The 13,624-nt window shown below is 42.6% G+C and overlaps 1 protein-coding gene across 4 annotated transcripts in view; it reads right to left on the bottom strand.

The window, feature by feature from the left end:
• Positions 1 to 6,745: 6,745 nt before the first annotated feature.
• LOC119648261 (beta-1,3-galactosyltransferase 1-like) overlaps positions 6,746 to 13,624 on the bottom strand; it is a 35,765-nt gene continuing 28,886 nt past the window's right edge. For all 4 annotated transcript variants that reach the window (XM_038049909.1, XM_038049912.1, XM_038049911.1 and 1 more), the window contains exons 4-5: positions 10,560 to 10,704; positions 6,746 to 8,494 (exon numbers count right to left, since the gene is read on the bottom strand). In XM_038049909.1, the coding sequence (XP_037905837.1) occupies positions 7,652 to 8,494; positions 10,560 to 10,704 (988 nt within the window). In that variant the 3' untranslated portion in view covers positions 6,746 to 7,651. The remainder of the gene's footprint in view (positions 8,495 to 10,559; positions 10,705 to 13,624) is intronic.

Here is a 13,624-nt window from a genome sequence, read left to right as displayed (position 1 = left end):
GAGGCAAACACCCGGGACTCACTCCCCACTTTGATTCATCTCATGTGGTCCGTGGGTTCCACGTAATAGCTTGCATGGACCAGTTCTCTAAGGACTTTCTCGGCTCGTGCGTCGCTAAGATCAGCGACGCTTGGGAGGGCGTTAAGCTCAAGACTATCCCTTACGACGAGATTCCCAGGAGACCGGTCGCTCGCATTTGGTTGCCGAAGATCCGCATGGAGAAGGACAAGCTGGTCCATTTCCTGCGCCTTCACAACCCCGGGATTCCCATGGACGACTGGGTTGTTATAAAGGAGGAGGAACCTCAGATAAACAGCCAGCCCGTACTACTCCGCCTAAACGAGGAGTGCCTGGAGGCACTGAAAAAGGCCGATTACAAAGTGTGGTTCGGAGTCAGGAATGCCAAAGTAAAAGTGTACCGCTCTGCAAAACCAGACGACGACCTTGACCCAATCGACGCCGCCAACGAGCTGTTGGAGGAGATGACGATCGACGGTCCGACGGGGGCTGTCGAACCCCCCACGCAAGCAGATCATGCTGAGGGTAACGCAGATAAATCTGCAGCACTCGAAGTGTGCCTCGGCTAATCTGCTCGTCTTCCTCTTAGAGGAAGACATCGACATCGCATTAATACAGGAGCCCTGGGTCGGAAGCGACCGAACCATCAAAGGGCTCCAAAACAAATATTTTAATCTATTCCACAGCACAGGAGACGCTGATCAGGCTAAACCTAGAGCATGTATTCTTGCGAGGAAGAGTCTGCACGCTTTTCTGTGCCCGGACCTGAGTTCCAGTGACCTAGTTGTGGTCAAGCTGGAGCAGGTGGGGGCAGAGAACGTGTATATTTCCTCGGCGTACATGGCTCACGACCGATCAGCTCCGCCACAAGAACTACAACATCTGATGAACACCATAACACCAAAGAAAGCCAACCTGCTGATAGGCTGCGACGCAAATGCAAGGCATACGCTTTGGGGCAGCTCTGAAATCAACGAAAGGGGTGAGTCATTCTTTGATTTTATTATTACTTCAAATTTATCGGTGTGTAACAGGGGCAGTACACCAACCTTTCATTTCCCCTGCTCGGAGAACTGTGACGGTTGGGAAGAGGTCCTTGATATCACCCTAATAACCGAAAACGGGATTCTTAGGGTGGAGGACTGGAGAGTGTCTGACCAGAGATCCTTCTCTGACCACAGTTGGATACTCTTCAGTCTAGATCTCGCCGCAGAGGTCTCCAAGCCCTTTAGAGACCCCAGGAGGATCGACTGGAGAAAGTTTGGTCAGGTAATTAAGAACAAACTCTCCGGTGCGCAAATTGGTAGGATTGGCACGACAGACGAACTGGAGTCAAAGGTCGGGGCTCTGGAGAAGGCTTTTGATACCGCCTTCAAAGTCTCGTGCCCTGCTAAGTACAGCAAAAAGACCCTGCCACCGTGGTGGAACGAAGATCTCTCTAGTCTCAGGAAGTTGACCAGAGAAATCTTCAACATCTGCTACAGGCAAAAATACTGGCAGCCATACAAGGACTGCCTAAAGAAGTACAAGTCGGCCATCAGGACCGCCAAGAGGCGGTCTTGGCTAGACTATTGTCAGAACATTGAAAGCACTAGTGAATCCGCGAGGCTCAATAAGATTCTGTCCAAGGAACATAAGAGTCCATCCTTCCTTAAAAAGTCGGAAGGCTCCTGGACGGAATCTTCTAGTGAAACCTTGGAGCTGCTGGTGCAAACGCACTTTCCCTCCAGCGAGGAGGACTGTGAGTCAGAACCTCGCTTGGAGGGTTTGCGGCAACCCCAGCTGTGCGAGACTATCAAATCGGTAATTACCGGGGATAGGATCGGCTGGGCTATAAACAGCTTCTCCGCATACAAATCTCCGGGCCCAGATGGCATAATGCCAGTCATGCTACAGAAGCAGCAGGAAAGGGTTGTGCCGTGGCTTGTTGAGATTTACCGGAGCTGCATCACTTTAGGATACGTACCGCAGTCCTGGAGGCGCGCACGGGTGGTTTTCATACCGAAAGCGGGCAGGCGCGGTCATGAGTCCGCGAAGGACTTTCGACCAATCAGCCTGACCTCTTTCGTGCTGAAGACCCTAGAACGCGTCCTGGACATTCACTTAAGGACGATTATGGAGAGAACGCCTTTCTCTAAGTCCCAGCATGCCTACCTCAAAGGAAAATCCACAGAAACCGCCCTCCACGAGGTAATTGGCACGGTTGAGCGGTCGCTGCAGTACAAGCAGTATACCCTTGCTGCCTTCTTGGATATAGAAGGAGCCTTCAACAACGTCAGTACCAACGCCATCAAGGAAGCCTTGACCGGTATTGGATTGGAGGGGTATCTCACGCATTGGATTATATCCATGCTGAGCACCAGGATAATCCAATCCGATCTGGGAGGCAACCACTTGACCAGAGCTGTGAACAGAGGCACGCCCCAGGGTGGTGCTATCTCACCGGTGCTCTGGTTAATAGTAATGGACAAAATTTTACGTACATTAGACAGCAGCGGGGTGAAGGTGGTGGCGTATGCCGACGACTTGGTGATACTAGTATCTGGGATGTTTCTGTCCATTATGAGCGACATCATGGAAGGAGCGTTGCGAAAGGTGTGCCTGTGGGCCGCAAGATGCGGACTCAGCATAAACCCAACCAAAACGCAACTGATGCTATTCACCACCAAGACAAGGATACCTGAATTCCATCTACCACGGCTGAATGAACAAAGATTGGTTCTTTCCTCTAATGTGAAGTATTTGGGTGTAATCCTGGATCCTAAGCTAAATTGGAGGTTGAACATAGAACTGAGGGTTAAGAAGGCCTGTATAGCCTTCTATAAGCCTTCTGTAAGAGAACCTTTGCCAAGAAATGGGGTCTCCGGCCGAGGATGGTTCTCTGGATGTACACCGCTGTAGTGCGTCCGATCCTGACGTACGGATCTATTGTATGGTGGCAGGCTTTGAAGAAGAAATACAATAGAACGAAGCTTAATAGGATTCAAAGAACCGCGTGTGCAGGTGCTACGGGGGCTCTGCAGTCTTGCCCGGCAGATGCTCTCAATGTACTCCTGCATCTCCTCCCCCTTGACCTCCACATCAAATATGTTGCAGCGTGCAGTGCCGTGAGACTGCGTGAGTCCGGATGCTGGGCAGCGAAGTCCTACGGCCACAGCAACATTCTAGATGAAATACCTCGAGAAATCTGGGCATCCCCCACGGACTATGTCACACGCAAGCTGAACTTCACGAGAAACTTTGCCGTGGACCTTCCAACCAGGGCAAAGTGGAAGACCGGCGGCGTGTTGCAAGACTATGACACGGTATTCTTTACGGACGGATCAAAGATGGCCTATGGAGTCGGCGCGGGGGTTTTCTCGAATACACACGGTGTATCCAAGTCGTATGGTCTCCCAGGTTTCGCCAGTGTATTCCAGGCGGAAGTACTGGCAATATTGGAAGTCTGTCGATGGCTGGAGCGTGATTCGAGTCCCAAGCGTAACATAGCCATTCTGACCGACAGCCAAGCGGCCATCAAGGCCTTGTACTCAACGACGACATCTTCCCGGTTGGTGGGGCAGTGCAGAGACACGCTCAACCATCTGGGCGGCACGCTCAAGATCACTCTCCTCTGGGTTCCCGGGCATAGGAACATAGAAGGGAATGAGCGGGCTGACGGATTGGCCAGGCAAGGCTCTGCTCTTGGCAGTCCCTCGGGGAACACAGTCGGTGTTCCGCTGGCGACTGTCGGGGGCCGAGTCTACTCGCACTACCTAGCAGCCGCGGGCCTGAGATGGCGAAGGCTTACAAGCTGTGCCAAATCAAGGAGAATTTGGCCCGCTTATAACATAGCCCGATCACGAGAGCTCCTGTGCCAGACGCGTGCAAATGCATTCAAGATTACGGCGGTCTGCACGGGGCACTGGCCCATAGGGGACCATGCCGCTAGGCTCGGCTTACCCTACAACTCGCATTGCCGAAGCTGCGGAGAAGGAAGGGAAACCCTCATGCACTTTCTCTGCGATTGTCCGGCTCTGGCTCGAGTCAGGCTGCGGACACTGGGTAAACCATTCTTTGGGGACCTCAGTGAGATTTCTAGTTACAGGGTCGGAGAGCTGCTTTCCTTCGTGAATGCTACGGGCTGGCTCTGAAGATCCGAGCCAGCTGGACTCCGCTTCCCTGTTCCTATAACAGTCACGGTCTTAGGAGTTTGTGGCATCAAAACGGCGCACCAAAGCGCTAATTGGGCTCCTCGGAGCGGCCACTGATACCTACCTACCTACCCTAAACACAGGGGATCTCTCTCCAGACAACATTGTGGAAGAGATGCTGAGGACTGCTGACAGGTGGAACCGTGTTGCCCATTACGTTCGGGCCCTTCTCGTTGCTAAGAAGATAGAACTCGACCGGTGGAGAAACCGGATGGCAAGGGCTTCTTGAACTGACAGTTCCCTTTCTCCTCTCCCCTTCCGTTGGTGAAAGGAATTCCCCGATTTGAAGGCTCCGCAAGGCGGGAGAGTTCGGGGACTAGCCCGAAGTAATGTGACAAACGGTTCCAGGCTAGCTCTCTGACGATGGGGAGGTGTTTAGTTGGTAGTCCGATGACGTACCGAATCGGGAGCCCAACACTGTATGCGTAAATGCATTCACCTACCCTACCCCAAAAAAAATACTTTCACGGATTCTAGCGATGGCACGTGACATAAGCGAGGTCACATCTCCTCCTTTGGCGTCGCACTTCATTGATTGGGTATTGGACTGGAAAAATTTGTTGATACTTTCATGAGTTGTTTGCATTGTCAACTTTGCAAATTATGAGAAAAAAAATGCAGACTACTGAATTTGAAGTACTCATAAGGTGTTAGTAATTATGAATGTAATGGCAATCATACTGGAAGATCAGATAACATGAAAGTAGACGCAGTAATCGAAATATTTCGCCGAAAAAAAAATAATATAGCAACACGATTGCACGACAATTTAGTGCAAACGAAACGTTACGGTGAAAACTGATGTACAGGCGACTGATAAACGTTTACGTGATTTGGTAAATACAACTACTGAAGACGTATTGGTGAAAAGAGGAAAAAAAGCAAATAGAACGCGGCGAAGTAAAACGCTTGGTGGCAAAGGAAAACTTACTGGAAAAGTGATAGATAATTTGAGTCGATACTATGGAGCAACAATAAAGCACGATTGGGATTCGGTCGAGAAAATGAAAAATGCGATATGGGCTACGAACTACAACCAGCAGTCGAAGACGATAATTCTAAACATGATATGTGCATGAGCAGTGAGAATTCTTGGTGTCTTTATCAGAAAGTTCTGACCCCAATAAATGTGGAGAATTCCCAGCACAATTACACTCCACTTCCAGAAGATGTCATCGAAGCTATAAAACCAATTTATCAAGATTTGAGCAAGGAACAACTTCTGAAAAAGGGGTTTTGAGGTTTTACCAAAAAGGGTAAACGAAAGTTTAAACCAACTCATTTGACGAATCGCATATCTGGCAGTAAACTAATTGTTGAAATTGCAGCCTATGTAACTCAAAGTATTTTTAACAAAGGTTCTAGTGCTTTGCACACCTCTCTTTCAAATATGAACGTCAGCTTTGGCGCTCACGCAAGATAGCAGGACAGCTATCGCATAGTAAAGAAGCCGGAGTAAACCAAAAACTTGAAAAAAGAAGCTGAGGGCATCGAAACTGCTGCAGGAACTGAACTCTATGGAGATGGAAACGATGATTCAGTGCAAGTTGAAAAAAAAATCGTTTGTTCTTCTCCTTTTTAGCTTCTAAAACTTTAAATGCGTTTTTCCTTTTTCAAACTACTTGATCGATTCGTTTCAAATATGGTGCACACAATCTACATACAAGATACCTCCAGCAAAAGGTAAATTTTACAATTTTTTTCTTTTCGGGAGTATTTTGCCTACAAAATGGCGGAATTGTTCGTGAAAAATAGCACTTTTTACATTAAATGGCCGCCAAAAATTAAAATGGAAAAAATAATAATCTGAGACCGTTGGGGAAGGAATTGATTAAATTCAAATGGTTTCTTCTTTCAAATAATTTTCAGCTGTGATATAGTGAACACGACAAACCGTCGCTCTGGGAAAAGCTCGGTCACCGGCTTCGTTACTCAAATCATTTTTCTAAAGAAAATCGTAAAGAGGTGCATTTTTTCACGCTGAAAACCTTAGCGTCCCCCCTTAAGAACCACTAAAATAAATAGCTAACCGTTCTTACCCTTTTAATTCTTGCGAAGTGCAGTTGTCTCGAGTTGCTGACCAAATACGACCATTTAAAAACCAACGGTGTCTCTGCAATAACACTATTCACGTATTCTCTAACAAAATTTCACTTAATCGCCCAAACAGTTGCCCGTTCTCAGTTAAATTCCCTAAGAACTCACTACGAATAATAATTCTTCCTTCATTGATCATTTGTTTCGTACTCTGCATCCAAAGAATATAATCGAGAAAAACGTCAATTTTGAATTATCTGAACCAAAAATGAGGTACATCACATATTCTGATGAAAAAGCAGTTAAAAGAAGTGAAAAACAAAACAAACCCTGAATAGCACAGCCCGAATTTCTTACCTTGAATAAAGTATCTTCCAGAAAATACTATAGGAAATTTGTATCAACACAAAAATTGCTTTATGAGTAAAACGAACGAATGAAATGATGAATGTTAAAAATTTAATGAAAATGAAAGAAAGAAAATTGATCGAGTAAAGTAGTTTTGAAACTTCTCTTTAATGTTTGTATTTTAATAATTTATAATATTTTTTTTACAAATTAGTTGTGCGAAAATGCCTTCCATTTTCATTATTTCTTCTAAATAAGTTACATGATATTTTTCAATGATAATTTGCAGTTATACCGTTATAACAAATTTCCTATGTACAATAAACCGATTATAAAAATATATACGCCGCTGAAACGCTAAGTGGGTAGATAATAGATGTATAATACATTGACATTATGTACAATCCTAAAATTTCGGTATACTCTAAGGAGATCAAGCTTTTTAGTATATATATATGCGAATAAAAGCATTTTGCGAGAAAAAAATTGCGCCCTAGAAATTTTAAAATACTTTCCTAGAATCGTTGGAGTCATTTTGAATTCAATGCAAAAGTAAACTAAAAGCTTCACTCTATCATCATGGTGTCGCTTTGTCTTGTATGCAACATTATCTACATGATTGCCTACGAATTCCATTATTGAGACTGTACAAAAAATTACAGCTTACCTAATACAATTGAATACAATACGATCTACAATTATTGTTCTTTTTTACTTTTCACTAAAATATGAATATCTTATGATAATTTGTTGCATCTATATTCACTTTTCTTTCTAATATCATCTTCGTTACTCTCTTATCACGTTGTTTGCCTACTTTGCATTTAGAAAACAATTTTTTCTGATATTTTTCAGAATACTAGATCAAACATTAACACGTTAAATGGCCATGGGCATAAACATTTGTAATCAATTATTCTCAAGAGCCAATAGGGGTTCTTACACATCAGAAAATTAATTGAAAATAAGTTGGTTCTAATTATTGTGCTTGAATATTCAGAAAACTTAATTCCTCCACTATGGCAATTAACGTGCTAGAATTTAAAAAAAAAAATCTAATAATGGCAATTTTTCAATCGTTTCTTTAGACGCTTAACTTTAAAATATTTATCCGGAGGCGCACATTCGATCGTTAAGTTCATTGTCGCAGAATACACATCACGCATAACATCACCCTTGAGGTAATGTTGCGTGACAATCCCTCTGTATGTACATTTGTTATGCGCATGATCAAAACAGAATAAAGGATGCTGTCTTCGTCTCAAATGTATTTTTTCTGCACATATACCCGTTATATAAACATCTTCTAAATGCAAAAGAGCTGTATGAAGCGAGGCATTAAATAATTTAGGTATGACATCAACGGACATAAGATAACTCGATCCCGATAAATAGTTTGGGTAAGTATCGCCGCTGTACATATATAGCGGAGAATACCACTTATTTCCAACGGTTGCGACCGGCTTAACAAAACAAAACATGTAGCCCATCAGCAGATCTTTATCTTGAGTAAGTCGATTTTTTGACGCCAAAACATTCACATTCTCAGCATCAAAGTATTCTAATGTTGAATTGTAAATAGGCACTGTTCCGCCCAGCAGAATATGCAAGAGATTCGGTATATGCACAAACGTGTCATCATCACACTTCATCACAAATCGCACGCGTGTTAAACATCTCTTCTGTACCCATTTCAACAGCATCACTGATTTTATTGTGAGGTTGTGATAAGTATCGAGAAAGTCCTCTTGGATTAAATCATCATATTGTTCGGATTCGAGCTTTAGTCGAGCTATCGTTTCATTGCCAGTCTTATCATTATTTTTTGACTTACCAATTAAAAAAACTATTCGAACCGGATAATTACGATGATGACTAGATTCGTTTAAATTTGATTCCTGCAACAAATTAATATGATTAATATTTTGAAAGGGTTGGGAATGGTTCTAAATATTACAATTACTGCACAATTTTAAACAACTTAATGGATTTAGACGTTGGTGAAAATTAATGAACGAGTTTTTAAAGGATCACATAATATCTTTGAAGTATGGCATTTAATTATAAGTATGCAAGTATAACTTCGTGGTTTTTTATGAATAAAGGATACAGCCAACAGAGAATAATTTATGGTAAACTCTATTTAACCCTCAAATCTCTATTAAGGAGAAATGGCATACTAGCTTTTGACCGAGTAAATATTTTGTTGAATACTTCCCTTCCACTGAAGGATAGATGATGCTGGGAATCAGAATAGCTGTTATGAAATTACTGACACATCTTTCGTTTGTATGCGCACGCATACTTCCACTATAAATCCCTTTGCAAGAAGCGCTAAGCTACATCTACTGAAAAAGTAGGAAGGTCCACTGACCCTACGGCAAGGTCGACTGGTAATGAAAAAGGGAATGACGCCATCGAATTCAAGTTCGGAAAAGGAGCCACGAGAAAAGAGAACAAAGTCCGAGCTGTCCCTGTCGGGCAATATGACGAACTCCCCAATCAGGCAGAAATGCAAATCATCTCACCAGAAAGGATGAACTTCTTCCGAAAGACAAGGGCAGAAGAAGAAAGGCTACTCAAAAAATGCGGGGTGGACCTACGGAACATGAAGGCTGCTACCATCGTCCAGCGAAACATCTCAATAGGTGTCAAAAATGGAATAATGGAGATGGAAGAACTGGTGGACCCTATTGTACACCAGCGAATCTCCTGAATGACAACTGAAGAGGAACTGAGGAAAAAGCACATCGTTGGTGCAGCCCCTAATTGCATAAAACACAGTACCCTCAGTCCGCTGTAAGGGAAACAAATAATCGACAAAAAGGGGCGAGGCGAAAAGAGCGTGGATCTGCCGAGGGAGGACGCAACAAGAAGAAGCGAAAAAAGGGGGGGGGGGGGGGGCGTCGAAAAGGGGGAAAATTCAGCAACAACCTAATTTGAGTGGTGTTGAAGAAATAACATGTTAAAGAAAATAAGACCTCTAAGGTAACCCGAAAAAGGAAGATTTCTTTTGAATGAAAGTGATTAAACTTGCTCTGAACAGATTCAATTGAATGGCAATCAGAATAATGGAAGGGGCATAATACAACTTTATACAGAACGCTTGATGAATGAATATCCTTGAACTGGAGAGGGAAATGGAAATCTAGTCCGAATATTAAAATAAGAGAAGATTCGACAGCGTATCAAACAATTCTTCACCTCAAGAGAAGAAGAGGGAAATAATGAACGGGTCGCAGTTCGAAGGTGAAATTCGGGCAATGATTGGCTTATAGGAACAGGTGCTTAAAAAGGCAATAGGGACAAAAGGGATATGCCATTTCATGGCATCTATAACACCTCCTCCTATGAGTTTACCCGATCGCGGTTTATCTTAGACACCAATATTTTGAACCAAATTTGTTGAAACCATTCATGGCATCTTCTTTTCGGTAAGTCTTGATTCCTCATAAGCTTTTACGGGCGTTTGATGACTGTTAACCCCGATTTTCCTTAAGAAAAAAGCGAAAACTAAAGTCTCTCGTAAATAGCGCAAAAGAAAATAGAATTTACAAAACTGTTTTTACTTCATCTACAAAAAATTAATAAAATGGCGGAGTCCTACTTGCATACCTAATAAATAAGTAAGAAAAACACCTTATTCGATCAAAATAGAATAAGTGATTATATTTAAAATTAAGATGTAGCTCAGGTCTCCAAACTCACGAAAATACCTTCATTGCCACAAAGAAAACTTTATTTAAACCACATTCAACGTCCATTCATTTTGGCGGCTTCCTCCAATCCTTTACGAAATTTATAACTAAATTGCGTTCTCTAGATTATTTACTCAGCTCAATAATGAATTAACAATTGTAGTACTGCCCGGAATACAAAGGGACAACATAATATGACAAATCTCATGGCAATGGATGAAAAGTTATTCCAAAAACATTAATATTAGTCTTCAAATGTACTTACCTTTGAAATATTCAAGAAGTCAGCATACATTCTTAAATTCAATTCGCTAATATCTAAATATTGGCCGGCAAGATTACTATGAATTTTGGAGAATAAGGGATAATTGAATTCCGTTACATTTCCCCATGTTTCTCGAATCATTTGTCTGGAAGGAATAGCGAAACAACAAATATAAGACACGAAAGAACAAACGTTATCCTAAAATTCAGAGAAATTTATACAAAGAAAAGAAAAGTTGCACTAACGGCTGTCATAGGTAGCTAAAACTTTTAGATTAATCCTAAACATGTGTACATATTTATTTCTATGGCAGTTTGAGTCGTCATTTAGGAACTATTAAATGAGTCGAAAGACTTTCAAGAGAAGCACTGGAGAAAATTATTTTTATTGTTCGATGCGATTTTGTTGGCGTTTATCTTAAAACTGATTCTGCTTCCTCCTTCTCCATTTCCAGAACCATGTGGCCAAAGTCAAGGCGGAAAAATGTGCTATTAACGCCATCGAAATCTTTGCGGAAGGATTACATGGTCTATTGAGCCGCAATATTGCCATGTTGCCACATTGATTATATGTTCATTGCCGATGAATGGAAAACATACTGACCTTGTAGAAGATCCTGTGCAAACCTTTCAACGTTATGGTTACGGTCACCAAGTGCATGTCTCCCTTACATTCCAGAGCGCACCTTGGCATTCAGATCATCCATCATCATCGCGGTTTCACTTTTAGGAAGTCTATCCGGAACTACGTAACGGAACTACAAAAACACAGTGTCGCAAGACTGAGAGGAATACTCTCCACTTATCTCACTTCGCTTAAGACCAGAATGTGCTTCCAGTTCATTAGTCCCAAAAAACCTTGGCGCCCGAACGTATGCCATCGCTCGACCAAAGGCAGGATCTTTCATATCTCACCAAAGATATTTCCCTTATACCCTCTAATTTTCCTCCTACCGGCAAGATAGTGATTCATTAAGGCTAGGTGACTGCGTTCAATCGACACATAGGCAAGTTAGTTGAAAATTGTCCCGTCCAAATACCATTTTATGCGACACTGCTTATTGAATAATTTGCAGTCCGTTATCATTATTATGTAAGCTATGGGAGCCCGAGATAGAGATAGATAGAGTAGAAGGTACCCTTCTTCGACTGTGCAATTTTCTCAGTAGGGGCGTGAACGTTAATGAAGCTTATATGTACAGCCTTCCACTTATGTTTTCATAACCAACAACAAATTTGATTTTTTGATTAACTAGGAAACCTACTTCCAGCACTGTGTTTAGTGGATGACCACTATAATATATGATGTAAGGGCCCTTTTCCGGGAAACCGGTCTCTGTCTGTCAATGTATCTTTTATAACACTGTTACGTCAGCCCTATATTAGGGCAGGGCATCAGCTAACTCCTTTTTTGTGTAGAGCTACCCAACCTCCAATTCGGAGGATCAGGTGGTACAATTTGTCCCGTTTTTAGGCGTATGAGACTCGCTTTCATGTTTCCCGATCCTCACGTGGAGGTGGAAATAAGGATTGATAGTAAAGCCATTGGTGCCCTGTGGACTTAAGAATACAATTGACTGCTTGTCCGTTCGTGGCGTAAGAGGCGACTAAAAGGGATAGAAATTTGAAGCCTAGTAATTTGCGCATTTCAAAACGTTAATAAACGTTAATGCTGCCGAAACGTCAAAAACGCCTCGGATAGGGACTGACCTCACGCCGAAGACCTTTAGCTATCGAAAACGGACTGTGATTGGTTTCTGGAATGTGCTTACGCTCTTCGACAACGGTAGCGAAGGTCCTCAGAATGCTCGCTTTTTCCGACTCCAGCGGGAATTCCGACGGTATAGGATGGACATTCTGATGCTAAGCGAAGTAAGATGATGGGACTCTGAAGAGTACTCCTCTCTCTCTTGCCGCATTAATGAAATGACGAATCTGGTGTCAAGTTGTTTCTAGCAACTACCGCAAAGCGCGTTTTTTTTATTTGGAACCCGGTTGCTGACAAGACTTCTGACTGCAAGATTCCGATCCGAGCATCACAATTGTACACGTCCCGTCTTTGGTAGCACATTGTTCGAGCACAGCGAACCCACGGCGAACAATTCTGGCAGGCTTATATCATTTTCTGATGCAAACTACGCCAGATGTCTAATAGCATGAAAACATATTTGTTGCGTTACTTTGATACTGAACGGTCGAAAAATACATGGTTATCAAAGCGCGGAAGTTGCTACGTGGCCGCAGATGACGCATCCAAGAAAATGATTTGAATATAACAATCGCTTCATGAAGTCAATTCCAAGCAATCAGAATCGACAGTTTTGTATAGCGATAAGGAAGGCGTTGAATGAAACGGCCAAAAACCCTGTATATAATCGAAGGTCCAAATTCATTGACGTAAAAGTTCATTATAACCAACAGCTTGAATAACGTTGTACACGTTACAAGGAGCCACTGGCAGACATATTGACAAAGGGACCTTCAAAAGTGACATTTATGCACGATCGATTCAAAGCTTAGGAATCAGTGTGAACGAATCTGGAGGGAAGTATAGAAGCATGCGCTTCTCCATCCTCGTAAGATGCTACCTGTCTCACGCAGAACCTCCTACAGATTCAGTCTCACGCAGAACCTCGTACAAATTACGTCTTATCAAGAAATTGACACTTAAACCAATACTCATAAGAAACATATTTAGTTTTCGTATAAAAATTGTGTTTAATCTGAACAACATTAATTGTAGTTTGTTGATTTAATGTTGAAGCGCGAAGAACTATTAAAATACTTACAAGCATTTTTAAATATGGAAGAGGAGACAGTTACATGTTTGCATCCTTCAGTCTTGACTACAGCAATAGTGCACAAACAATTTGTACGCTGGCAGTGTTGTAGAAAACAAGCCCATATCACCCATCTCCCCAAATCACAGCTTCAGATCAACCACTCGCTCTAACGAAACGAAAGTTTCACTCCACTCCTTCAATGGTTTGACAAACTGAATCATTCCTCCACCTTCAGGATGATTTGCCCCAGTGTTGTCGGGTACACGACCGCCTGCCTTAATAT

This window comes from Hermetia illucens, chromosome 2 (assembly GCF_905115235.1).
Source record: "Hermetia illucens chromosome 2, iHerIll2.2.curated.20191125, whole genome shotgun sequence".
Taxonomy (NCBI): domain Eukaryota; kingdom Metazoa; phylum Arthropoda; class Insecta; order Diptera; family Stratiomyidae; genus Hermetia; species Hermetia illucens.
Note: the sequence above shows the minus strand (reverse complement) of the source record. Positions and strands in the feature narration are given on the sequence as shown.